Here is a 27,081-nt window from a genome sequence, read left to right on the forward strand (position 1 = left end):
CTATCAGTCACTACTGACCAGGGCTTTACTCAGTGAGGACACAAAGAATAAGGCTCTGCAACTAATACCAATCCCATGAATACTGCAGTGTCCTAAACATCCCCAAACTCCATGAGTTTCACCTGACAAAGAAAAATTTCTTTGGCAGTAAAAGCTGGTACAGAACTGAAGGTTGGAGAAAGAGAGGGGAGAGGGAGGGGGAGGGGGGAGAGAGAGAGAGAGAGAGAGAGAAAGAGAGAGACTGATTTGCTCTCAATGAATATGAAAAAGCTGATCTCTGCCATTGAGGAAAATTCTTGCACCGGCAAGTGCTGACTGATTGCGATGAGGAATGCTTTATCACCAAGATCCAGACACCCTTTCATATGGTGATTATTATTCCTGTCATGACCCTCTGGTCATCAAGCCACAGTGTCTTTTGTCACGAAACAACTATCCAATAAGGAATAATCTAGGAATAAGCCTGTAGCATAATATCTTCTACTTGCTTATACACACAGCGGGAGGAGGAAAATCTCCTATGAGTTATTACCTGCTCTAATCCACTTTGGAAAATAGCAGTATTTCCTTAATTTTGTGAAGCATGCAAACATATTTTTCACGAACCACAGCTACCTGAATAGCTCAGCCTAGAGCTGAAAGCAAATCTAAAAGCTCTCTCAGGTAGTAACAAATAGTCCAACATCACCATCAAATCCATGGCAGCACAGAAATTGTCAAATATTCCCATTAAAACTTGATAAGGACATGCAAAGGCTGAATTGCATGCCTGCTTGCCTCTACGTTTAATTTCATATTGTCTTCTATAAGGCTGAGGTCTGGCCTAATACCTGATGCTATTCTTGGAGCAACAGCTCTGACAAACAGAGGTAATATGCGTACAAAGCCCCAACAAACAGCACATACCACCTAGCAACATGAGCTCTGTTTCAGTTCCTATACAATAAAACAATGCTAAACTCTTCAGAATCGAGACATTTTATATTAACACTGCCATTGCCCATATTAATATTATCCAACTACAAAATTTTGTGGAACTCATTTAACCTTCCATGCATTATTTCTCTGACTTTTCTAATTCAGCTGGCTTGAGAAAGGGGCTACCGCTCTGCAGCCTCGGACAGGGCACACTGTGTTGAAAGCAACCAGGGGAGAAGGGCTGGGAACCCCTGCTCTGGGAGCAGACGTGAGAAGCCATGGCCGGCCACACAGGCCAGTCCCTTTTATGTCTTTTCTGTCCTTATTGCTTAGGTAGATCACCTAACACCAGGGCTGCTTTGAATGGTTTTATCCAACTAGCAAGCTAACCCTAAGTAACAAATACAACAATACATACACAACTGTACAGAATGAAAAATTAGTGGTGTTAGAGAAGGATGTTGCACAGAGACATTATGTGTGACACTGGGGAGGAAGTGGGGGTAAGTGCGCATGGTTAATATGAAAAGATGTCAAAAAAAATGAAGCATAATAATAGTGCAATTTATCCTTGCTAAACGTACTGTGCTGTGCTATAATTAAATATGAAAACCTAAATTTATCTCTATGTTCGGCTGTCATTAACTTAACAGGGAGTGCACATGTTCTAATCTAATGGCTGATTTTTTTCTCCATGTGCAGCATATTAAAATGTATATTAGCCTCAAGGTGCATAAACACAAAATAATAGACCAAAGGTTTTGGCCTGTGGAGAAAAAAATCCATGCTCAAAGGCCGTCAAGTAGCTGGTGATGCAGGGGAGACACTCACTTAGCCTCATTAAGCCAAAGCTCTCTTTTGCTTGTCTTTTGTTCTGCATGACAGCAGCCTCTTTGTTGTATAATAATTCATTCCAAGTTCGTTCCAAGCTACCGAAACTGGTGAACTGTGGCCATTTTAATGAGCAGTATTGGTGGTATGCATAATCTGGAAGCCACGTGGACCAGGCAATCACAGAGCACCACAGCCAGCAAAATGAGATACTGTCGAAATCACAAATTTGTCAAGTTGTTTTTGGACAGGGTATTATAATAAGCACTAAAATATGCATCTTATTACTCTGCATCTGCCAGTCAAAGATCACTGTAATGAATGCATGCTGCAGGGTATGACCAGGCCGTTTCCCTAAGTAAAACAAACTGCAGAGTACAAAAAAAGAATTATGTATTTTTGGCAGTGCCTGGACTTTTTTTTTAAATCCTTTTGCATCAGGAGTTGGATTTTCCTGGCTTGATGTCCATTGCCAGCAGTGAACGCGCTAAAACCGCCACAGCCAAGGAGTTAACGTGAATACATTGTTTCTTAATAGCCACATTTACTGGCTGTGAATATGAAACTTTAAACTCAGTGCTCGAAGCAAATTTTGCATACAGTACATATAAAACCCACAAAGATTAAACTACTTTAAATCCACTTTAATAATCCTAGTTCCTTTTGTTTTACCCATTTCTACTGCAAATGGCTTCACCGTTAGGGAAGATACATTTTATGTAACAACCTGCGGTCTCTGTGAGAAACAGCACTGTAGATAATCACAACATAAACTTCCATAATAGACCAGTTAGGAAAAAAAAATAATGTTAGAGAGGTCCTTTTTTCTACAAATTGGTCAGGCCAGGGATTGCTCATAATTGCTTTCGGCTTGCAAATGCTCAAGGTTCACCAACGGCAGGAAACGTGGTAAGTGTGACTTGTGCAGCGGGGTGCAGAGGTCTGCTCCCCGAAACGCTACTGGTGATGCTCCACAGAGGGACCATCAGGCGCTCAGCTGAAGCCATGCCTGTGGAGACCTTTCATCACGTCAGGGGAGGAGGTGGAAGACTGAGAGGGGCAAGCAGGAGGAAAGGACTCACTTCTTCATCTGCCTGCAGATGCTGGTTCAGATATATTTTGGCAGAGCCTTATTTTCAGTCAACCCAACAAGCGTAAGTGGCACCAGTCCCTGAGTGTGCTGATGCACAGTTCCCATAATATCCTAAACCAAGATGTTTCTTGATCAATACTGGCTTACACTTAAGAGGCTTTGCCTGGCTGAGAGCTATGTTTCAGGTGCAAGCCTTAGCTAATGGGAAAAAGGATCGAACAGCCTAAAATTAATTTTTTTCCTCCTTTGACTCTTGTTCAGAACTGGTGATGGCAATATGGGAAAAAGGGTTTCTTCATCAATGTTGATTTCTTATTGCAGTCTCTATACCACCATATGATGAGATGGTCTGTATTTCTGGACATGGCCACAAATACTGTTTGTTCCATCTTCTTTATGCTGGAAACAAGGGGACAGTTCTTTACCATACTGGACAAACTTGCCTTCCTGAACAACAAGGAGCACTTCCAAAAATGAAGGGTGAAAACCTGTGCTCAGTGAAGGCAGTCAGAGGTCTTGAAGAATCTGAAGGTAGCCAAAACTTGGTGCATGCATTGCAATAGTCTTCTTGCATGGCTGGGAGTTCAATTTTATTTATTATTTATTTAATAGAAAAGCTAATTTAATATTTTGTATGAAATCTTGATGGTATAGCAAAGTTTTTTCTCTGCCATACAGAAGGCTATTTAGATGTGACGGCAAGCAAGTTAGAATTTAGCAGGTTTGTACTGCTCAGAAGATTCAGCTCTCAGTACCCATAGATACTTGAAGGAAGTGCGTATTTTAGTCTTAATAGGAAGTCCATGCATTCAGAGAAACTCAGCAGCTTGCTAAATTTAAGGCTATGAGAATTTTCACTGAAGTTCATACACTGTGATGTTCAGGATCATCCTCCCCTGTCTGCTGGAGAAAACCACCTTCTATAAATGTGTTTTTATCAGATATGGTTTGACATTTTCAATACAGGACAACCTTAACAGTTGAGGAGTATCCACTATGAAAACCAGTTTTCTTTGGGTTTTGGGTATGTCCAGAATCAGGATGCTTAAATTACTACTTTTTCTTCTTTTTAATTTTTTAACCTTTAGACATTATCAAACAAACATCAGTTTTTGCAAAGCTTCTGGTGCTGAAAGCAAGGTATGAAATATCCATATATATTTAGCTCTTCCTATAAACCCACACCTACCAACTGAATACACTGCCATATTTTTGATGTTTAGCTACCTGGCATGTACAGAGGCCACTGTGTTAAGTATGGTTTTTATAGCTGACATTAGGTGGAATTTTGTATAGAAAAACACTACACCACTTCTGTCATCACCAGCTGACACCAGTGCGTTTCTAGGACATAATCACTTCAGCTCTCTGGAGTAAGGCTGGTGAGCAACCAATAAAAGAGTCCTGTAATAAACAGACAAGGCGAGTCAGTGACTACACATAGGAGACCAAATTGTACCTCTGGGGAATACTGTACCTTACCCAGGTACCCGGTGAGAACAGTTATCTTTATCGCTCCTTGTCCCATATCTTCCTGAGAAACTCAGGAACGTTATTTTAAAACACAATTCTGTTAATTTTAGATTATCAGGATACTACCTGTGCTCTCCCTCTCTCTTATGCAGCCACCCTAATAACTTCAGGTTGTAAGAGCATGCTCTACATCTTAAGCGTCTGCCTGATTGCATCATGCACTTGAACTCAGTCCTAAATTCATGCTGAGGTAAGTGCGCTTTTACAAAAGTTCTTCCTCGAGGGAGTCACTGAGAAGCAGTGTGGTGTCATCATTACCTTGCCATTCTCTCATCTCAATGTCGAGATTTGCAAGCTGAGATTACAGCTGAGACAAGCTGACAAGTTTTATTCCATGCATTTAATGGAAAGGTGATTCAGAGGTGATATTAATGACAGTCATCTGTGTCAAGGCTTCAAATGTCAGGTCCTCCCACAGAAAAAAAAAACAACTAAATAAGTCATCAGAAAAGCAATGAGGAAGGAAGCCCAGAAGACTGGCTTTGTCCACCTTTGTGAGTCTGACGCAGTATCTGTGCTAGGACTGTCTTTGGAGTGGTTATGGATAAGGCTACAACCACAGGAAAGACCGAATAAAATTGGTGGAGTTATGGAAAACAGTATCACCCAGTGACTGGAAGCCACGACGGAGGTTAGCATTTCTAAGTGGGAATCTCTGTTACAGGCAGCGTAGTACCACAGGTCACATCTAGGACACTGGCAAGTATTGACTCCAGCAGCACACCTGCTGTGTTAGCAAAAGGGAAAAAGCTAGCTCTACTGAAAAGACTATCAGAAAATATCTACTAGCTGGCTCAAAGATGATAAATTTAGAGTCTATGTACCAAAAAATACATTCTGCAACAGTGAAAAACATAAAAACAGCACTCAAGTTTCCAAAATATTTTCCAGTGCTATGATGTTTCTCATATGTTAAGAGCTATAAATTATCAGATGAAAGTATGAGTTTCATTAATGCAGAAGCATGAACAGGTACTAATCAACATGATTCTCTTACTCAGCCCAAAGTTGATATGTTTGCTATTAAACTGCTAATTATATTACACTATTTTGCACAGTATTTTTAGTATTCTTTCTGTTTAGGAAGGAAGTTACTGTGATAAATCTAACAACTGACAAATGATAACTGTTCAGTTTGTCATTTACCTGGTGACTGCATGGCAAGACAGCTTCAGTTTGATGTCAGGTGTACCATTTAGAAGAAAGTACTTGTCTTTTAGTTTACTCTGGTCATCAAATACTACAATGTTTCATGACAAAACTCTACTGTGTCACTCTCCTGTGGCAACACTCTGCACTCAGCATCCGTTTGATGCTGAAACCAGGACAGAAAATGAATTATCAAAAGAATAGTGCACTGCTATATAAAAATATGGACATTAACATTCAATATTGCACTGGGAATCAGAATAGATACTATTATGAACATACTTAGCTGGGAATAGGACCGGTCCTAACTCTGTAATATATTCAAAACCGGGAGAGGCGCAATAAATTCATGTACAATCAGAAGGCAAGTGGTTCTTGATGCTGTCAAAAATAATTCTTGTCCCTCACTTCCTTCTCATTAAATTGTCAATTGCCTGAACTTCTTATCCCTGTGATTCTATATGAAAATTAATAGGAATTTTGTACCAAAATGGAGGATGATTCCTTTATATTTTTACATTTACTGCACCACAAATACAACATATCAAAATTAGCATCTCCACTTTTTTTTTTGAATGCAAAAGTTCACCAGTATTTGCTGTTCAGCTTCTCACAGGGTCTTACTGAAGAAACTGCCTTTCATCTCACTGTAATACCAAGACAAACTTGGACAGCTCCTTATAAGTTTTTAAGATCGTAACGCAGGATTTTGGCTGTCAGTTTTTACTCCATGTATAACATATACATTCCTACACATTACTTTTATCGATGAGAACATATACATCACATCAACAGGTTATCTTCTCTTTTCCAAACAGAGAGTAAGGACATGCTTTTTAGCAAATTTATTTTAGAAAGAAAATCAGAAGTGTGCGTTATGACTTGCCGCCAAGCAAGCTAGATATTTGTGTTTGAATCTAGATGAAACTACAGTACTTAACTAAATTTACTAGGCACAAGTACATGAAATCCAATATTGGTAATAATTTATGAAGGTAAGAATACTGATTCCTATAATACTGCAAACTTAGTTTATGATAACATAATTAGTTACACTAATAACACTGCTTAGGCACAGTCTTGCTAATTATGATATTATAAATATTAATGATATCAGGCCTTTGTATTTGATTGCCCCTAGTAGGATCATTTATCATGGCATTTCCTTTTACCCATGTTGTATTATTTTTCTTCCTTTTCCCTTGAATGTTCATTCCTGGACAAAGAGCCATTCGGAGTTTATGCCTAAAATATATCACTACCTTATCAATGATGCAGCCTGCTTAACTTTATATGTTATTATTTAGCACCAATGATCCAATGACATAACTCAGTGCTAAGGGTAATCAAATACACCATCAGTTATATTCTGTATGCCTTGTTCCTTTTAAATGTCTAACAGAGCCAGCCAGACAAGATTACATAGGGCTTTGTTTTTCATTCTTTTTCATGTGACCTGTTTCAAGTTAAGATTCCTTTGAATTATTAAATGCTTCCTTAAAGCATCTTTTCACGTTACCTTTTTAAAGTTAATTATTGATGTAGTGACAAGCGGAAAAGACTAAGAATTATAATTTTTTTTTTTCTTATTCAAAAGGACATGCGAAACATCTTTGACAATGGTTGTCTGTTTAGTAAAATACAAAGGTAATAAAAAGATAGAACACTGAATGCAGCTTTAAAGAAGAACTACAACAAATCTCGGTTACATGAGTTGGAAATGCTGTGCATGTTTCTACAGGTGTTAAAGGAAGGAAGTTTAGATATAACCCTTTGAGCCCGGTTTAACTGCTTAACGTAAGTAGATGAAAATGAAACTGGTTATATCTTGTTTTATTTTTAAGCAGCGTATTATCCAGAGCTTTAGGAATAGGATTGTCTTCTCACCTGGAAGGTAATGTTATAATTTTCAGAGCTCCACAGAGAACAACAACAATATAGGAGTCTCTAATCTCCTGCTAAATCCAACTCCAGTCATCAGCAACGATAAGCAGAGATTTGGAGGCGTTTGACACTCCAAATCCTATTCTTTTGTAATTCTTTACTTTTTACAATATTTTCAACAGTGTTATATCAGATTTTTGGAAGGGTAATCAATAGGCATGATGTATAACTGAAATCAGTCTTCAAAGTGATCCCCTCTAGTAACCAGAAACAAAAGCTCAGCCACCCTGCTGTGCAGGTATTTTGCTTAGAGCAGCAGGCAGCGGGGCACCAGTAGGCAGCCAGTTACACCTCCCTGCTTCTCAGCATGGATCAGCCGGTGCCCTGGTGGAGGGGTGAGCAGTACTGGGGTGGCTGCAACCCATTGCATCTGGCAAAAAATCTCCAAAGATGTTTTTGTAGCAGGGAACTACTAGAGCAGAGAGGACAGACAGTCCAGAGGTTAGGGTTTCAGAGAGACCATAGTTTACATTCCTATTCCACCACAGACTTTCTAGGTTAAAATGATCGTGTGAAGTCTATTAAATTATTCGATGTCACTGTTCTTCACCTGGAATTTCCCTGCCTTGCAGAGGGTTTGGGAGTCAGCACACATGAAAGACCATGAGATGCTCAGGTAGGGCCGCTCCTATCTGATCTAGTGTTCCAACTAACAGCTGGTTTGTGACAAGTTGTCTCAGCTGGTCAGGTCCAGTGCTAGGGGTCTTTCATGTCTCCTGAATGTTGCGCCTTGGCTGGAACACCCAGGAACTTCTGGCACAATATTAGTATCCATCTGGATCGAGTTGAGTTTCATTAAAACAAGCAGTTCCAGAACTTGTTCCAATGCATTTGTAATTTTACATCCTACACTTTTTTAAAGACATGATGTTATGAATCAAGTGGAGAGATCATATTCATAGTAAAAATGTTATCACATATCAAGTCATATCAAGTTTGTCTTCTTAAGCTGCTTTCAGATATTTGTTAATACTCAGAAGAAAAAAGATTGGGTGACTAATTGTGACAGCGGCCGTGGTTAACCAAGGTAAGTAGCAGAAACTGCATACAAGGATTATGGAATTGCATTCAAAGCCAAGACATAGTGTCATTATACAGGAATGGCAATGAAACAACATACCTTTCCCATCAGATCAGCAATTCTATGTACTGGTTTTCCTTTCTGATGCTGCATGGTTGCTGGACTCTGTCCATTCCAGTCTTCAAGTTCCTCAATGCTTTTCAGGTAAAGAAGAGCTCGCAGTCCAGTGCAGTAGTCATCAATAACAGTGAAATCTTGATTCTGGATTGCACTGCACACCTACGAAATGTAAGTCAGTTATCAGCAACATCCTGGCAGAGAAGCATATGGAATTAGCAAGCTCTTTGAACTTACTGATTATCAGATGACCCTTCCTGCAACTTCACTGGGAAAGAATTACAAGAATTCAGGATATTAACTGGCTGCTTAATCCTATGTCATGATACCACCACTGCAGTTCAGGAAAGAAATGGACTCAACAACACTAGTTATGCCTAGGTTTCCTAACGGCAGCCCTTAGACCAGACCTGAAGGCTGTTCAGAAATAAGCCTGCAAGCCCAGCCACACGTGTGCCTTCTGGGGTGCTGATGCTAAGCATGCCAAGCACACTGGTAAAGCACCAGTGATGCTCAGACCTTTGCCTGCAGACAGACAGTGGTATTCCCCAGCCTGCTCTGTTCAGGAAGCACAGACACATCCAGTTAGGTGCCAGTGAAGCAAATCACAGAACCACAGACTTGCTGAGGTTGCAAGGCATCTCTAGAGATTGTCTTGTCCAACCTCCCAGCTCAGAGAAGGGTCAACTAGAGGAGGCTACCCAAGACCGTGTCCAGTTGGGGTTTGAATATCTCCAAAGACAGAGACCACACAACCTCTCTGGGGAACCTGGTCCAGCGTTCAATCTCCCTTGCAGCTTTTTCTTATATTTAAACAGAATTTCCTGTGTTCCAGTTTGTGCCCATTGCCTCTTGTCCTTTCACTGGATACCTCTGAGAAGAATCTGGCTCCAACGAAAGTGTCTCAGCAAACAGCACCCATTAAGGTGACCTGTTAGTATGGGTGAGCATTGCCAGGTCCCCTTCTGCTAATCACCATTTGCCATTCAGTGGCACTGGGAGGCCAGGCCACTTTATTTCAGATACTTTAGAAACACAGGTAGCAATATAGCTTTATAAACATATAAAGCAATGATCCCTGCCCTGCAGAGCTTAACATGTAAGCACAAAACTACTGACAGCAGAGAATAGTCTGACCATTTACATGGATTATTCTGGACCACTTTGTGGATATCAACTCAGATTTAAACCCACAGAGATCCCCAACCAAACTGACAAGTGAATAAAAAATCCCTGGCTCTTCTCTGAACACCTTCTCATTAGCTAAACTCTAATCACCCATCAGTGACGAGGTGCAGGGTTGGTTGAGTACCATTAATTGCCAGTCCCTGGAAATGCTCTGAAATTCCAGATGTGTCAGTGTTTTCCGTCTCTGATTCAGCTTTTATTCTAAAATCTAAAACGAATGCTCCTGATAATACCTGCACTTACTTACATACATAATGAACGCAACAATGAAATAGCCACCTATTTTAGAACATGAATGTATGCACGTGCACAAACACATCCACACTCCTTGGACATGAAAACACACCTTGGATCGTAATTGATATCAACACTTAAAAAATACAGGAAATATTTAATTATTGTTCATGTTTCAGAAATGATAATACGACTTGCAATTCTGAAGACAGGTACACATCACATTGTAAAATACCATACGCTACATCTGTACAAGGGAAAAATAAGGGCAAACTATAAAATAAGCACAAGAACATTTTCTATGTAGCGCATTTACATTACACAAAGTCTGTTTCTCTGGAGAAACGGTGTGGGCATTAATTAGGTCTGTTACGCCTTCCATAGACTTCAAGACTTTTTTTTTTTCGAGAGCAATTATAGAGAACATCATAATAATTTCCTGTACAGGTTATTTAACTGCAAAACTCAATCGATGCTTATTTAAACCTTTTTGTTCACCAAGGGATTCTCTATTTTTGTAGTGCATGGGTAACACTTTTATTAGCTATTCTTAAAAATACTAAAACTGTAAAAAAATACAGTTAAAAGCCATGTCATATCACTTGAAACAAGTTCAGGCACTGTTGTCAAAATCCTGAAATATTTTGACAGGATGTATACACATGAGATACACTGGAGGATACCTGTAATAACCTTATAAATAAAGAGGCTTTTACTGTTTTCCATCTTGTGGTGCAGCGTTATGAACTGCAATAATATAAAAATGTGCAGAAGATGATATCACACTAAGAGCTAACATTTGATCCCTGTGAGTCTATGTGCAGTGCACTGTTTGCCTTCCCTGGAAAGCCAAGTAGGTTCCAGAACCAAAGGCAAAAGGCAATTTTTTAAGAAAAATGTAAATCTCTGCACTAAAGAAAAATGTTATCTGAAGTAGAAAGACTTAGAAACAGAATTAGCAAGTGGTTTCAGACAATCCTTCTCTTCCGTAGAAGCCATATGACTATGATGCCCAATGGTGCCGATAATTAACCAAAGATATGCCTTTCACTGATTTCACTGTGATAAAAGCAAGTGCTTATGTTTATGGGCCTTTCCTAGAACAAGCGAGATTCAAACATTAACGCATACAAAACCAACAGAAATAGTTTTGCCTTGTTTTTCGCAAATGCAAAAACATTCTGAGCTTTGAAATTTCTTATGTTGCACACATCAGATGGTGAGATTTGTGGTTTAGGCTTACAGTATCTTCCATGAATCAATGTAGAAGCCTTTGCTGCATTTTAAAAGGTGTGAACAAAGTTGAGATAAAAGGTCACCCTGACCCATCAGCCATGACAATTTCTACACCACAGAGAGAGGTTTTTAGCATCATACCTGGCTGCTTCTGAATCACCAGTTTAAATGACACTGTGCCCTCTTTTCAGCACAAGAGAAGTGGCAGGGCAATAGAGCAGGTGAGACTCAAAGTCACGCATCCGGAAAAATTGCAGAACTGAACCGACCCGTCTCCACACATCATTAATGCCTCCGCTTCGCTCCTGCTGCTTGCACTGGGAACAGGCACGGTTCCCCTCCCTTGCAAAGCTAAACGTTGAACCCTCTCTTCTGCTGGTATCTCATTTTACGGGTGTGAAGAGAAGGAAGAGCAGTCCAGCTATGGCCATACTTAAAATGGAACTACCTTTTGGTTGCTACCACCTCTCATTTAATGTCTTATTAAACCACCTCAACAGGAGATAAAGGCAAGCAGGGTGCTGCTGTAACAACTGCTGCCCACGTCTTGCACACCGAGCGGAGCAGCAGCATGAAACTGAACCGCAACCAGCCCTGCCCGCTCAGCTCCTCTCCTCAGCATCATGCTTTTACCAACCAAACACAGCGGAATGCGCTTCCTTTAGATCCTGAAGCAAAAGCGTGAACAAAAATGTAACTTCATAACTGAGAACATACAGATGGTCCCATTGTGCCAGACCAGCAGTCTGTATCCTGTGGCCAGCAGAAGCCACTTCTGGACGAGCGTAAGAAACGGAGCGAGTGTGGATGGGTTGCTCATGTGGTTTATCAGCCCAGGTTCTGGCAAGCAGCAGTGCTGGGACTTTGCGTGGCAGAGATGGCACCTGTTTAATACTCCTTGATCCTAAATAATCCAAGTGAATCTGTTTTATGAGTAAATTAACATTCAACTGTTCACTGACCCAGGCTTTCACCTGAAACATTTAGGTAGAAAGTAGCTTCTTCTTCTTTGGAAGATGAGAGACAGGCCTATGGGACAGAGCGAGGTGCAGATCACAGGAAGCTGTTAGCTGTCCTGCTGGCAAGTGCTGTCTTGCTGCCTTGCTTGTGCTTGTCTCTAGCTTTGGACTAGAACTTGGGCTAGAAGAGGAAGGTGCTACATTTTTCCTGCTTAGAAAGGTAACGTATATTATTCATATTGCACTAATATACAGGGAGATAATTTTCCACAAGCTTGGTTTTGCTGCATTGCCCTGCTCTGCCTTGGCAGTAGAACTGCTACAATTTCATTTTTAACATCTGACCTCCTCCCCTCTTCCCCAGATCCAGACTCCAATGATTGCCCCTTACGTCCCAAAAGAGACAAGCAGGCCAACATGCTATGTATGATCAATTATATGGTGCTCTCAGTATTCTGAAATCTAAAACTGTTCAGTATAAGTTGCAACTGTAGGTTACAATTCTAATCTATACAGACATGTCTGAGATACTAAAAGACACAATGCCTGCTTTGCTCCTGGTAAATCAAACATACAACAAATTATCTCATTGGGGAATGGGAATGTGAAATGAATCACAGGCTAAGGCTCTAAATAAAACTGTTCTGCAAAATGCAATGATGGGAGAGGCATGCAAAGGTCCCTGCTGATGCCTTGCATTAAGAAATGACCTGCCTACTCTATTACTAAATAAATATAAATACTGAGTCTAACTTTGTCAAAGGGTCTAGAGCCATTACAAATCTTACTTGAGGAACTGGAGTAAATTGTCAGGAGATTATTATTGTGTAAAAAAAATTTTACAGGTTACATGATTGTTATTAATCATTCACATCAATCTGAAACTTTTAATTTACATATTTTGAAGAAAAAGTTCATTACTGGTGACAGGTACTACCACACCAGTTATAAAACACTGTAAATGCCTTTGCTTTTAGCAGAATCACTACACAACAAAGACATGCCAATTTCTGAAGTCTTTACTAAGGCAAATCCCCTGCACCATTTACCGAGAGCTGTGTTTGTGTAAGACCTTTCAGGTTTTGTCCATAGTCTATGTTTCTAGGAGCAACGGGAAAAATACCCAGATGTTGCATTTTATTTTTGTTTCACTCTACAAAAATGGACGTGGTTCCTGCCCAAACTTTGGCATATTCTGGGGGACTGTGTGGAAGACCTGTGCCATCTGTGCAGAGCCTGGACAAAGTGGCTGAGGCATTTCCAGACAGATCACCCACTAAAGGAATTCTTAGTCAGTGTTGTCCTTGCATTTTCCCATTGGGGGATGTTGCAGAGGAGAAAATATTTTCTGTAACATTACAAGGATGAAACAATGCACTCCTCTTCAGGCATTATTCTATCTACTCTCCTTTACCCCACAACCTTCAGTTTTTACAAAAACTCATTATTATATGGTGAAATCCCAGCTGCACAGGTGATGGTGGGGAAGATGGTACCAAAAATGGACCCCTGTCCCCACCTGCATTCTTTCTGTTCCATCAATAGCAGGGATTTCAGCAAAGGTGGCAGAGGAGATGCAGATCTAGACATGTTTGTATCAGTTCCTCCCTACACTACTTTCAACTAACAAGAGGTAGTGTGTTTATAATCTCATGTACTGCTGGTTCACTGCAAAAGACTGGAGCAGGTCGGAGAATCTAGCCTGTTTAATAACATGTTGCCTTGCAAGAAATGTAAGTGTTCTTGGTGTGACTAGATCTGTGAGAACAAGAATGCTGCAATGTCTGGCAGCAGTCGTGCTCCTATTCGAAACTGTCTCAAGCACTATTAAAACCCTTTGCCAAGAATGAATTTGTGGTAGGAGACAATAGCTTGGAGAAAATTTTGATTTTTACACCCCTCCAAAATATATGTTTCTGTCTTCAGAATATGGGTGTAAAATAATTGTCATTTTTATGAAAACAGAAGTAACAGTAAGGAGGCAGATGGGTGGCAGTGATATACAGTCTAGAAGTAAGAAGATTGATGGGTAGGTATTTGTATATACAAACGCAAATCACATAGCTTGACTGTTCTACCATATTAGTTTCCATTTGTTGTAGCTGTACAACATCAAAGCAGCAATGTCCCCATATATTGCATTTAGTGGTAATGTAACGGACTACCAAAAAAAAATAAAATATCAAAGTGAGAGTTTCTAAGTAGTTTCCTGGCAATTGAGACAGCAGGCTCTTTCATCTGTGCTGTAACTGTAGCAGTGCATTGATTTAAACTCCTTCTGAGATCTCAAATGCTTTTATATTCTTAGGTCTCACTGGCTGCTTTCTTTTTGCTTTTTTTTTTTCTCTTCAAATGATAAAATTCTAGCATTTAGCAGAATGCCATCTTGCTTCCCCAGAAGATGGAGACTTATTTCAGCTTTGGTTCTAAACTGCATAGGATCTCTAAATAAAATAGCTCTCAAAATGCCATCCGATTAGGAAATTGGCCTTTGACTTCACAGTTTCTAATATTCTTACCATAGCAAGGGGATAAACAACTATTATTCCTCTGAGATACCTGTGAGAGGTTTTACAATGGATTAACAATTTTGCTTTTCCATTAATTTGGTTGACTTTCTTTGAAATATTTTTACTGATATGCCCAAATGGTAAGCAAAAGATTTACTGTTTTGATTTTATATTATAATATATTTTCAATTTTAGCATTATTTACCATCCTTTTATAGAAGCTTTCTTTTTCTATTAAAAATTCTTCCTGATAAGAATGGAAGACATAAATCCACCTTCCTGTTAGAGAAACATTTATGAATTACTCTAAGCTGTTTTTCAATGTATAGTTCAGGCTACTGCTTTTTTGATTAGTGTCTATTGATTAAGATTCTGGTGGAAAAAGACTGAAGTTGAAAATGAATGCAAGATGCTTCAGGAAGGATTCTATTTGTGTCCATCTCGGTATCCATATGAATCGACAGCCCTAAGAAAATTAATTTTATTGTAGTGGGCAAGAGCATGATTGTAATCTGGGTAAGGCATACATACAATTTAAAATTTATTCTCAAAAGCAACTTGCAAAAATTGACTCAACTAAAGGGAGATCTTTCTGGGCCCTGCAATCTATATGCTGCATTGCTCTTCCTTATGGAAATGAAAATGTATGTTTTCTAGCCCCTGTACAATGATTTAGATGTGCCCAGATCTACAATGTAAAAAGCATACACACAGCATTGGTTGTCTGACACAGTACTCATAATAACGTGGCAAGAGCTGCGATGTGAGAGTAAGCAGACAAATAAAATCTCCTCTGAGAGGGGTTTCTGTGCTTACAGCCTTCAGGATACCAATGTCTATGGAAAGGCTGCCTGTATAACGATGGCTCCTCCTCCTCATGTCTCGTTGAACACTGACTTACCAGTACATTAAATACGTAGCCTAAATTATACTTTCTATCAGCAATTATTACTTTTGCTAGAGGGTTGTAGGATTAAGAACATTAGGGAAAGTGGATTATCAGACAATGTGGTGCACTCTCTGGAAAAAAATGAGATTCTTTGTTTTAAAGAACAAATTTGTAAGTAAGAAAAAGCTTCCCAAATATTGATACAGTACAGATGGAATGATTTGATTCATTCACATTAGCTGCTTAAATGACTCTAGAGATATAGGTTAGCAGATGGGATGTTGCTTAACAAGGCTTCAGATACTGGATCAAGATGTAAAACCGATTTGGATGATAGCTGATAGCCTTTTTAAAACATTAGAATCGAGCTAATATACATGAACTAATGAACTACTATTTGTTCCAAAGTCTAGTACAGCTTTCAGTTTGAAGGACTCAAATATTACATCTATAAATTGTCTGAATTATGGGAAAAAACCACATAATCTTTTTTACTGAGTCCTAGAATAGAAGTCCTAAGGACTTACTAGTGACACCTGAGGGGCAACACACAGAAGAAAGATTCGAAGATGCTAACAACTCCAGGGTCTGCAGAGTAGGCAACCATTCACATAGGAATCTATATTAAAAAAAATGACTGGATGGTCCGATGTCATGCGGGTGTCAGTAATCAAGTATTTCAGTTATTTTGTTATACCTCAAGTGAGTTCATCAGACAAGCTGGAGGTACACCGTCAGTCTAATCAGAAGTACAGGCTAATGTCAGTAAGTAATGGAGCTCAAAATGAGTTAAAAGGAGAAAAAGGTCTCCAGCCCACTCAAGACAAGCTTGCAAGATAAGAGGTCTATCTCCTGTAGAGCTTGGATCCTCTCTACAACAGGGCAACATAATGCTGACACGGTGTTGAGCAGAGCTGAGCTGACCTTTAGGGAGCATTGAGGCAGGGACCACAGGTAAGGAAATAAGGATGCAGCAGCTGGATGGCAAGAAGAGCCACACAGCTTGTGTTGAAGCCCCAGCAGCCTCCTGAGACAGGCTGTAATGAAAAGCCTCCCCAGCACCACGGTGACGGTTATTCCCACTGGCACAGAGACCCCAAGGTACCTGATTTTTAGGGATGAAAGATAGACCTTGTTCGTGTATTGCACTCCAGCAACCTTGGGCAACAGTGAGTGGCCAACAACGAAGAAGGAGAAAAAAGTCTAGAATCCATTAGCCACTCATCAGACGAGGGCACCACAGGGGATAAGAGCACTGTAAGGGATCCTTTAGGAATCTTATCCGATGCATTAATTCCTAGCCTACTCAAATGTATTTTTCCTCCCCTTAAGTTCTGCTCTGCCAATTAATGTATCTTTGATCTAAACAGCTAAACTGGGTGTTTGGGAGTGGGGAAACTGGTACTTATCAAAGTATCCTGAATGATGCAATTTTATATCCCGTGTCTTTGAGAGGGGAAATGCGGGAAAAAAATCAAGAATTTTCAGAAGGCTCCCTGAAGTAATTGGGTTTTTTTCCCCTGTCAACTACCCCTAGAGGAATGGTTGTATTTCCTTATCTCACTAAAGCATTCTGTCAGTTCTTGGAACTACAAAGTGGACCTTTATGCAGTAGGTGGGCACACACACTGATAAAAGTGCTGATCGTGATCATCTTTCCTAACAAACATGATTCCGCATGCCTTGAGCATTGAGGAGTGTGGGAAACAGCCTCATAATCAGCCATCTATAGCAAATTGTATCATTGTATTGTAGATTTACAAAATGACAGGTATCTTTGAAAGCAGATGAGCTAACTCCCCTGTATGAACAGTCCAATCACATATAGAGGCTCTACAACTATCTTTAAATATATGTTGAATATCACTTCATATTTCATTTATTAACACCCAAAGGTCTTGCCTCTCTCTTACAAGTACTGTCGTGGAAAATGAAGTCCTTCAGTTCTCCCAGTGGTTCTGCAGCTGCTGGTACAGCATCAGCAGCTGTGTCAGGTAGATGTAGATTTACTTGTCCCATTTCCATGAGCTGTATCCTCCAGTTCCTCCAAAGATATTTCTAAAGCAGGTATCAGTTCAGTTGCTCAGATCTGGTGGTTTGATGTTATAAGTCTTCAAGTAACATAATACATTTAGTCAGAAGTTCGCAGTGTTTTTAAGATTTTGTTTTCTGAGAGCTAACCAACAGGAACGCCATCCTCTCTGGACTGGAGTTGGTCCGTTATTCCATTTTTGGAAAGGCATATTTGTCAGAAGTGAGCATGGTTCTAGGAAAGCACGCTTTTCAGAAAAGAACCGTGTTCTGAAAAACGTGTGGAAAAGAGTTTCAGAATTACCAATATGTGCTGTTTGACAACATGGAATGCAATGGCTCCATTTAACTTGAAAACGTCTGATTTGCAATCCAAGTTAATTGGAATGAAAAGGTCAAAACTAAAATATGTTGCAAAATGATTGAAACAAAGATTTGAGTCACCCAAATAATATATTTTTTTAAATGTGTTAATTCCACACATTTTTAGAATTTTGATTATCAGTTTAAACTGGAAAACTTTTCCATCCTTAAACTTCCCTATGACAGAATCACTATTTCCTGACCATTGGTAATACTCAGGTTCATTAATGCATAATGGATCCAGGGTAAAGCTTCAGCATTCTTCATCCCAGGACACTCTGAATCAGACACAGCAGGGACATGAACCCAAATCTGTTTTGATTAAATGAAATTTGTCAATGAGAAACAGTTTCCTCAAAGAAGTTTTCAACAAACTCTAATGAGAACCATCTACTGAGGGACATCCTCCTGTGACCAGAATTTTGAAAGCTGCAGACCTCTCAAAATCAAACAGAAAAGCAATTTTTCCATTTTGGAACCTCAGTTCTGTCCTGCAATGATTAACCCCTCATCCTTGCGAGTCTTTCCCTCTAGTACTCTCACATTTTATTTCAGCTAAAATTACTTTCATCCTTTATCAGCTTGCCTGTACGAATTTGTGCAGCAGCTGCTGTGTCCATTGAAGAGTGAGATTCATGTGAATAAAATAGTTCTGACCCTCTGAGTCCTTCGTGTCTGAGATAAAAACCCACTTCCACATTTCCTTAGGGATTGTTTTACCTATCTCTGTCCAAATAATAAATATCAGCAAGAAAACCAAAGACATAACGCAGATATTGAAGGAAGTTAAACCCTTTCTTAAACGTACTGCCAGCTTCAGAAAAATGGTTTCTCTGTTTGTTTCTTTCATTCAAATTGCCTGGATAAAAGGACCTCTCGCCAGCCAGATCAAGCTGTGTCAGGAGGCTTGTGTTGTAGCAGGAAAAAAAACTTCAAAAAGGCATCAGGGCTCATATTCCCAGATTGCTTCCTCCTTCCTGGGCAGAAAAAAGATTTTTCTCCCACTGGGAAAACTGGCAGATTGGTCACCAAACTCCAGCTAGCCCTGCACTGAGCCCGAGCCGAGCTGCACGGCAGCGCACGCCTGTGCCAGTGTGGGCTCCGGGACCGTGGGCTCCAGGACCGTGCCTTCCCCAAGCACAGCCTCCTCCACTGCTTGCTCTCCCTTTCTTCATTTCACTGCCAGCTACAGCCTCGGACTGAAAGTTCAATTGAGCTGCTACAATACAAAAAGGAAAATTTCTTACATACGTATTTCCTTTGTATGACCGATAATGTTTCTGAGAAAAACTTCTCTGACAGCAGAGCTTTGCAATCCTGAATGTTTTACATTTTCCCTTTTTGGAAAACAAGTCCCCTGCAGTTACGATACGTATAATTTAAAACAAAACACAGGAAATTCCCTAAGTAATTATTGGAGATGGCAGTAACGAAAAAAGAAACTCAGCATTTCCACTGTGCTTATCTTTCCTATTATTTACATTTTCAATATCCAACAAGGAGCTGTGTACATTTTCAGATTCAATTTTCAGTCACCTCCACAATGGTACACAGGGGGAACTCTGTCTACAACAGAGCTAGCTTCGTGTCTGAAAGCAACCTGAGCTGAGTAAAACAACTTGCCCACAATTTCTTCAACACTTAACTGAGCGTCTTTTGAAAAGTCATCTCCATGTTGCTTTTCCTTTGTAAACTTTTAAACAAAACTCACTTGATGTCAATTCACACCATGTGGTTTTACCTACAGGGAGGACAGCTCTGTGCTTGTTCATATAAGATAGCAGCAGCACGAATCCACGTCAGTGGTGTGAATCCACACTAAAAATAGGTGCAGCAGTACTAGGTTTTCGAAAGACAAGCAATATTGTGGATCCTTGGGAGAGACTGAGAGAGCACGTTGCCAAAGCAATTATTCCTCACATCTCCTCAACCCTTAAAGTCCCTATGTCACCAGACCCAGGGAAGCAGGGCAGGCACCTGGGCAGAAGAGGAAAGAGAAGCAGGCTCAGTGTCCCCAGGGATAAGAGCAGAGAACGAATCCTCTGCAGAGGCTGGGAGTGACTGGTGTAGGAGAGCATTTGAGCTGATGCTCAATTGAGACCTAATTGTTATTAAATAATTATTACCATTCAGTGATAGTTAAACCTACTTTGCATGAGAATCCATTATTAGAATGACAAAAAGCAGTTGTTATAGAATGAGCTTGAATTTGTTCTTACAAATTTATGAAATAACAATCCTATCTATGCAGACCTCATTTACTAGCTGGTGAAATGAGCAGAAATAAAGGAAAGCTAATAGATAAATCCCCTAAGCAGCTCCAAATAAAACATAAAACTACTGCAAAACTGCACAAAATAAAAGGCATTATTAGCTTAGAGTTCAGTCCGCAACTTTACAATGTGCTGATTTGAATATTGCAACTTTTCATTAAAAGTGGCAAGATAATAAATGTAAAATTCAATAATGAAAACCTGTTCTAATTTGATATTTTTTTCCAACTATACCCAAAAAACGTTCTAGATTGTTTTTGTTTGACAAATTCCAATTTCCATTAAAAGGAATTCTCACAGAAAATTCTCACTATCAATTAGCAATTTCCATCCCAATCATCTGTAATGGAGCAAGTGTGGCAGTCCTCTAACGACTTTTTTTATTAGCAAAGACAGATAGACAGTTGAGAACAGGTTGAGTTTCTGTAATTAGCACTGAGCTAAGAAAAAAGCAGAAAATAATGAAATGTTTATCAGAAGTGATCGCTTGAATATGTCTGTCCCAACTCCTCTCTCTTTCACATTTGCTTTTCTTTTGATTTTATGTCGACATGTTCAAACAGCACTTTGTTCCCTCTTTTGTTTCTGCACGTACTGTAAATTTCAGCTCTGCAGAGAAGGGCCACTCCATTCAGCGCTGCGTCCATTGAAGACTTTTTTAAGCGCATGGCTCTGTGAGCAGCGGAGCTAATGATACCTGGCTTCCAGCAGCTCTGTGTCTCCTGGTTGGGTTCTCTGACGTCTAATAAGGTGTGACTGCCAATTAAAGCCTTTCCTGTGGCTGACACAGTCCTAACAGCGCTGTCCCATGTGGATTCTCAGAGGTCTAATAAAGGTGAGCTCATGGTGCGTGCATGCTTACGGTGAAGGAATGCAGGTACGCTCTCTCCTCTGCCTGACTTTTCTGTTTTCTCAAAACTTGTTATAGCAAAATACTTTCTATCTTCTGGCATATTTCAGTGAAAATGGCCACAAAGCTCAAATGTGACTGAGGACACGCAAAAGGACATACAAACACATATTGAGTTTCTTTGGGAATATGGGCTAAAACCTGCTATTTTTACATGAGACTACATTTATCTCAATCAAAGAACTTACATCTGAAAAGTCATTTTGCCTTAAGTGGTATTTTTTTTCCTTGAAATTGTTGGTAGATATAAAGAGCCATCCCTTGAATCTCATCTCGTATCATTTTGGTGGCCTGCTACTGCATCCGCAATCTATTCTTCACTCATCAACTTAATTGGCGAGAGAACAATTAGCTCCAACATCTTAACTTCTCTGTATCACGGACAGCTTTGTACAGAAAGGTTTTGTTCTTCTACCCCCTGAGACACAGCCTGTGTCAGAAACTTCACCGTGTCCTGCTCGTGCCAAAGTGTGCCCGTTCTCGGGCTTATCCGCTCACAGAGCGCTCTCCGACCGGCAGAAAGCAAAGCCTTCAGCTTCTGTTCCCGCCACGCGCTGGTGTAAGGATGGGCTGGAGGCCGAAGAAGGGTGGGCTCTTGGTGAGAGCAGGCAGGGAAAGACCAGCCTTGCTCTGCCACACCAACGGCACCCTGCAGTTTAAGACTTGCAGCCACCCACCTGACTTCGTTCTCCTCGCAGAACTGAGATTAGACACAAGGAAAGACTGAACCCTTCCTCTGTATTCAAAATCACTGCTATTCATTGCAAGACAAAATAAATTTTTTGCAAGTGTCATCAGTGTAAACTTAACCTGGAATTATAAAACACAGGGCCTGCTCCATCACTGCCCTGCTCTGTCACTCCCATGATTTCAATCTCTCTCAGTTTTTCACTCTCCATACCATTAAATGGCATAAACAACAATTCCTGGATGAGAATTTTTTGGCCTCATCTAGTCCTCACTTAACTCAAGCAGCAATGTCTTCGCTGACTTGAACAGACACTGGAATGGGCTTAAAAGAACACTAATTAAGTGCATGGAGAAGCAGCTCTCTCCTTTGCAGTTCTGTAGCCATAAAAAAACCATAGAGAAATTGCATCAGGAACCTTAATAAAAATTAATTTAAAAAAAATGGGGAAAAATATGATAAATGATTACAGCGTACATTTACTTCATAGGTTTTTGCGGGGTTTTTTTTTTGAGATTGGGGTGGAGAAAATGGTAGCATCTAAACATTAAGATGTGACATAATGTTTATGAACTGATATTTTTTTTCCCTGTCATTTCAGTGATTATATTTTCAGAGCCTTGCTTTTATTTTCTGATACTCAGGGCATTTTATACCATGTAGAAGGGTTCCTCACAGGGTTTCACATTTGCACAAATACAATAACAATGCTCTCTCATAGTTCAAGTCCCACTATTTTGTGATGAAAAAGCTTGTTTATTCACACACAAAGGGCCATCCTGCTGTTATAAAAATCCCTCAGCTAAATGCTTTAGCAAAAAGCCTGCTGAAGAAAAAATAATAATCAAACTGTCCTGAATCCCTTGAGACTCTGGCTCCAAAGAGGTACCAACAAGAATGCTCCTTGAAAACATCACAAAAAACACAAGTAGTCTCATAAAAACAACCGCATTCTGTGTTGGAGGGAGATTTTATCTTGCAAAGGCAAAAAACATTGCTATTGCTTTCCTATCATGGGCTGTCAAACTTCCAGAATGGTTTTGTTCTTCCTCAGATCCCCGATGTCTCAAACACAACTGGTGTGGGGCAGGAGAGAAGGGCACGGGGCAGATCCAGCAGAAGATATATTCCCACCTTATTCCCTTGCCTGAGAGATGAGGAGGGTCATGGTGCAAGGCCCGAAGGCAGAAGGGGTACACGGGCTGAATACGACATGGTGAGGATGAGAGCACAGTGCCTGTAGCAACAGGACTGCAAGGTACTACATCCCGTCCAGGGCAAGCGGGAGACGGAGATGGGTGAAGGTGGGTCTGAAACAGGGCTCAGGGCAAAGCTACAGGCTGCCCTGCTGGGAAGCAGCTCTATATGGGTGGATTTTAAATCATTGCTATGTAGAGAGCCTTACAGACGTCCATGTGGAGCAGCAGGGGACATGCGTGACCTCCATACTCTGTATGAAACGAAATTTGTTTGGAAAGGAACCCATATTCTTTACACGTTAATGGCCAATATTTGAGATTAACAGAAGTATTCCATACCAGAATATAATGTTAAGAGACTCTACCATGAAACGAGTATACCTTCAGAAAGTATCCCTTTGTTCTACCTTTTTTTTTGCTACATCTGCTAGAAATAATGACTACAGAATCTCTTTCAACAAAAGGTCATTTATGTCAATGGACAGAACACAGAGGATCAGATCACCTGCGGTAATTGCAAATTAATGCTCTACTGCTAATGCATTAACTACACAATATCGATCTACAATTGAATCATACAGGCTACTGTGAAGTGATTTTTACTTTAATATTTTTACGCTTTTATTGCTTTTTCCATAATGCATTTTCTCTTTCCACTGGAATTTTCTATAATTGTCTCCATTTTTAATTTCCTACAGCGAGATGACTTTGAAAAATGTATGTCTCTCTCAAAGCCTTGCAAAAATCTAAGAAACCATCAATGTGACATGGTAAATCACACACATGATGCAAAAGATGCAAAAAAAATCCAATATACCTCTTATTTTGATAAATTTGAGCTTTAAAAAAAAGCTTACTTAAATTAAAAAAAAATACTTCAGCCTCACTGGAAGCCTATAGTAATGAACTGTACCTCAGAAAGATGCAGCTAGGCATTTCTGGAGCTTTTGGTATGCAATGAGTGCAGGATTATCTCCATAAATAAAGTTTTTATTTTTTTTAATTTTGTGCCTGTACTGAAAAGGGATTGGTGGATTTGGGTATGTTACAAAAAAGTATAGTGCTATGGAATCAGCTGAAGAATGATTTAAATGTTTCAAGATTTTTAATGAAAAATTAAAAAACAAGTGGGGTCTTTTTGCAACTGTTTCTGAATTCCACAAATTGGAAGAATGCTCTGTTAAATTTCTGTAAAAAATGTTAAGCCCAGCTGCTACTGACTGCAATGATCCAGTTTGTTTTCTATACCTGCTGCAAAACTTTCTTACACATGAACTTTTTGCCAGTAACGACACTAAGATGTTGCCCTCCATCTTCTAAAGGAGGGGACAGAACACACTTTGAATACTGAAACTCTCTCCCCAAACCATTCCCTAATATACCTGCTTAATACTGCTTGAGGTGGTCATAGGATATATCAAAATATGGCTTACCACCTGACTCCTGACTTGCATTCCTGCGTATGATGATTTCCTAAATGGAATATAAATCCCCACATTTTAAAAATAAAAGCAATTGGAAAAAATAATGGAGAACTGATTGTAGGTGAAACAGCTCCAGAGGAAAACCTGATCTTGCTTTTAATGGAGGTACATTTATTATTCATAAACCTCTTCTCTAAGAGATACGCCACACTGCGATTAAATCAACTCACACAAAGCCGTCGTATTATCTTAGCCCATGAACGTTCACGGCAGAGAAGACGCAGGACTCTTGTGTAGGCAAAATGAAGGGAAGCCCAATGACCAAGTGGTATGAGACTGCGTTTAATGCTGGATGAACTGACGTTCCCTAACCTTTCAGAATACTGCTAAAGAGGAAACATCCACACACTATTTTGTGTAACAGGGCAGTGATAGCAGTGGCAGTACCCACTCCCAGGTTTTGAGACCACTGCTCATTTGGCACAGCTGAGCACAGAGCTCACTCCAGCACTGCCAAAGCCCAGGCTGCTTGCTTTCTGCCTCTGAATCAGTCATAAGGTGTCCTTGTGGTTTTGGATATGTGACGTAAGATCACAAAATGTGCAATAATGTGTCAGTCAAAGTGTCTATTCAGCACCATCTCCAGCAGTGTCCAAAGCAGATATTTAAGATAAGGCTATGGGACGCATATATAATTCCCCCAGCACAGTCCTGGCTTCTACCTACTTAACTCAGGGATTTGCTATGTAGTGAATCTTAACACACTGAATCATTCAGTAGATGACTTTATTTGATGTTATCTCCACATTCTGTAGTTGCTCTGCATTTTGGTACTGAGAAAGCAGAAGTGAACTGTCAAAGCTATTATGATAAGCAACAGAGGCTTTGACTGTCGAAGAAGGAACAACTTGGTCATTGGATACCAAGGACGTGAGAGAGAGATTGGGATTCAGGGAAAAGTATATTAGCCGGCTATCTGTACGACTCTGTTAAGAAGGAAAACAACGGCAATTATTCTCATAATCCTAATTAAGTTCCACAGATGACCTATGAAGATGAGGCTGTCTTCTTCTGTCTATCACAATGTATCTTTCCTCAGCAGCAAATAAAACTTTCAGTCTAGTCCTGGTCAAGTGTATTTCTTGTAAGACTGTCTATAGGGATTACTTGTTTCCGTCTCCTTCCATTTGCCTTTCCCAAGATGAGGGAAAGACTTATGGCCTGTACTCACAATCTTGCATGAAGTTTACTAAAGGCTTATTTTTAAATAAATGTAATTGAACTAGTTGAGACCCTTACCTACACAGCAGCTTTAGAATCCATTTATCTTAGATTAGTTTAAATGACTTCCCTAATTTAGTGAAACAGAAATAAGCCATTCAAACTGAGGATAGGTTTGATCCAGAGGAATTTAAAATCAGTTCTAGACATGATTTAAGTTAAACTGGTGAAGCCTAAGGACAAGAAAAGAGTTTTTCACCATCTCTGGGAAAAAGCTGTTGAAAAGAGAAATTGTTCTGTAAAGGGCAGAAGACCAGTATAGATCCCAGTCATTTCTGGAAGCCAGTTCCAGAGAACTTGATTATTACTAAAAAGAAAACAACAATTAATGTTTTGTAAATCCAGTATTCCTTCTCTTGAGCACTGACTGGGATGTCTGCGTTAAATTATATTTCAGAATTTCCCATTACCATTTGCAAACCAACAAAAAAGAAAAGAAATAATAAAAAATAAACAGCTACACAGTCTATGTAAAGGAAAAGTGCATACATGACATTAAAAAGTTCATTTTCAGTCATCCAGAAACAGATACAGCGGACATAGAACAGAAAATCATTCCACCCTGCCTGGTTCAGATCACGTAACATTGTTACAGACAAAACCATCGAAACTGCAGCTCTATTAGCAATAACAAATGAAATGCATCTACAGCACTAAAAACATTCCCTTGCCAATCCTACTTTTTTGTAGACAATTGCTGCTCTGTAATTGGTACCGTTACTTAGTATTTATGTGGAAGAAACTCTCAGACCATTGTGTAAGAAAGGTAGATCTTTTGCCTGTCCACAGGAAAAGAAGAGTTTGAAACATTCTAATACAAACTAAAAAAAATAGGAAAAAGTATTAATAAATCCAAAGAACATAGTAAGTCTATAAAAATGCAGTAGCTTTCTACTTCAGCTCCCAGAGATGCTAACTTTGATATGCATTAAAAAACCCAACCAAACCAAACCACTGAGTTGGCCTATTTTTTTTTTTCTGAAACATAGCAAGCAAATGACTAATCTCAGCAGTCGCCATAGCTGTGCAGAAAGGCTGGTCACACAGAATCTAATTTTAATGTCAAAGTGAATTGTGGGAGTGAAACCACTCCAGTCATCCCATGGAGTGACACAAAGCTGATATCCACAGGATCCACAGCTGCTGTTGTCTATGATGGGAACTACAGATAAAGAGGATGAGTATCTACCAGAATGTAACAATATACAATGGAATAATATAACATAATCACCACCTGCTCCTTATCAGCCATTCTAACATATATGCTGCAACAGTGCCCTGACATGCCTA

At 39.8% G+C, this 27,081-nt stretch overlaps 1 protein-coding gene across 9 annotated transcripts in view; it reads right to left on the reverse strand.

Moving 5' to 3' along the window:
- The window catches only part of DPYD (dihydropyrimidine dehydrogenase), a 362,954-nt gene that overhangs the window by 40,835 nt on the left and 295,038 nt on the right, over positions 1-27,081 (reverse strand). For all 9 annotated transcript variants that reach the window (XM_087733357.1, XM_087733360.1, XM_087733362.1 and 6 more), the window contains one exon: positions 8,589-8,768. In XM_087733357.1, the coding sequence (XP_087589483.1) occupies positions 8,589-8,768 (180 nt within the window). The remainder of the gene's footprint in view (positions 1-8,588; positions 8,769-27,081) is intronic.

Source organism: Nipponia nippon, unplaced genomic scaffold (genome assembly GCF_047370975.1).
Source record: "Nipponia nippon isolate SJK-2023a ecotype South Korea unplaced genomic scaffold, ASM4737097v1 scaffold_5, whole genome shotgun sequence".
In the NCBI taxonomy this organism is placed as follows: domain Eukaryota; kingdom Metazoa; phylum Chordata; class Aves; order Pelecaniformes; family Threskiornithidae; genus Nipponia; species Nipponia nippon.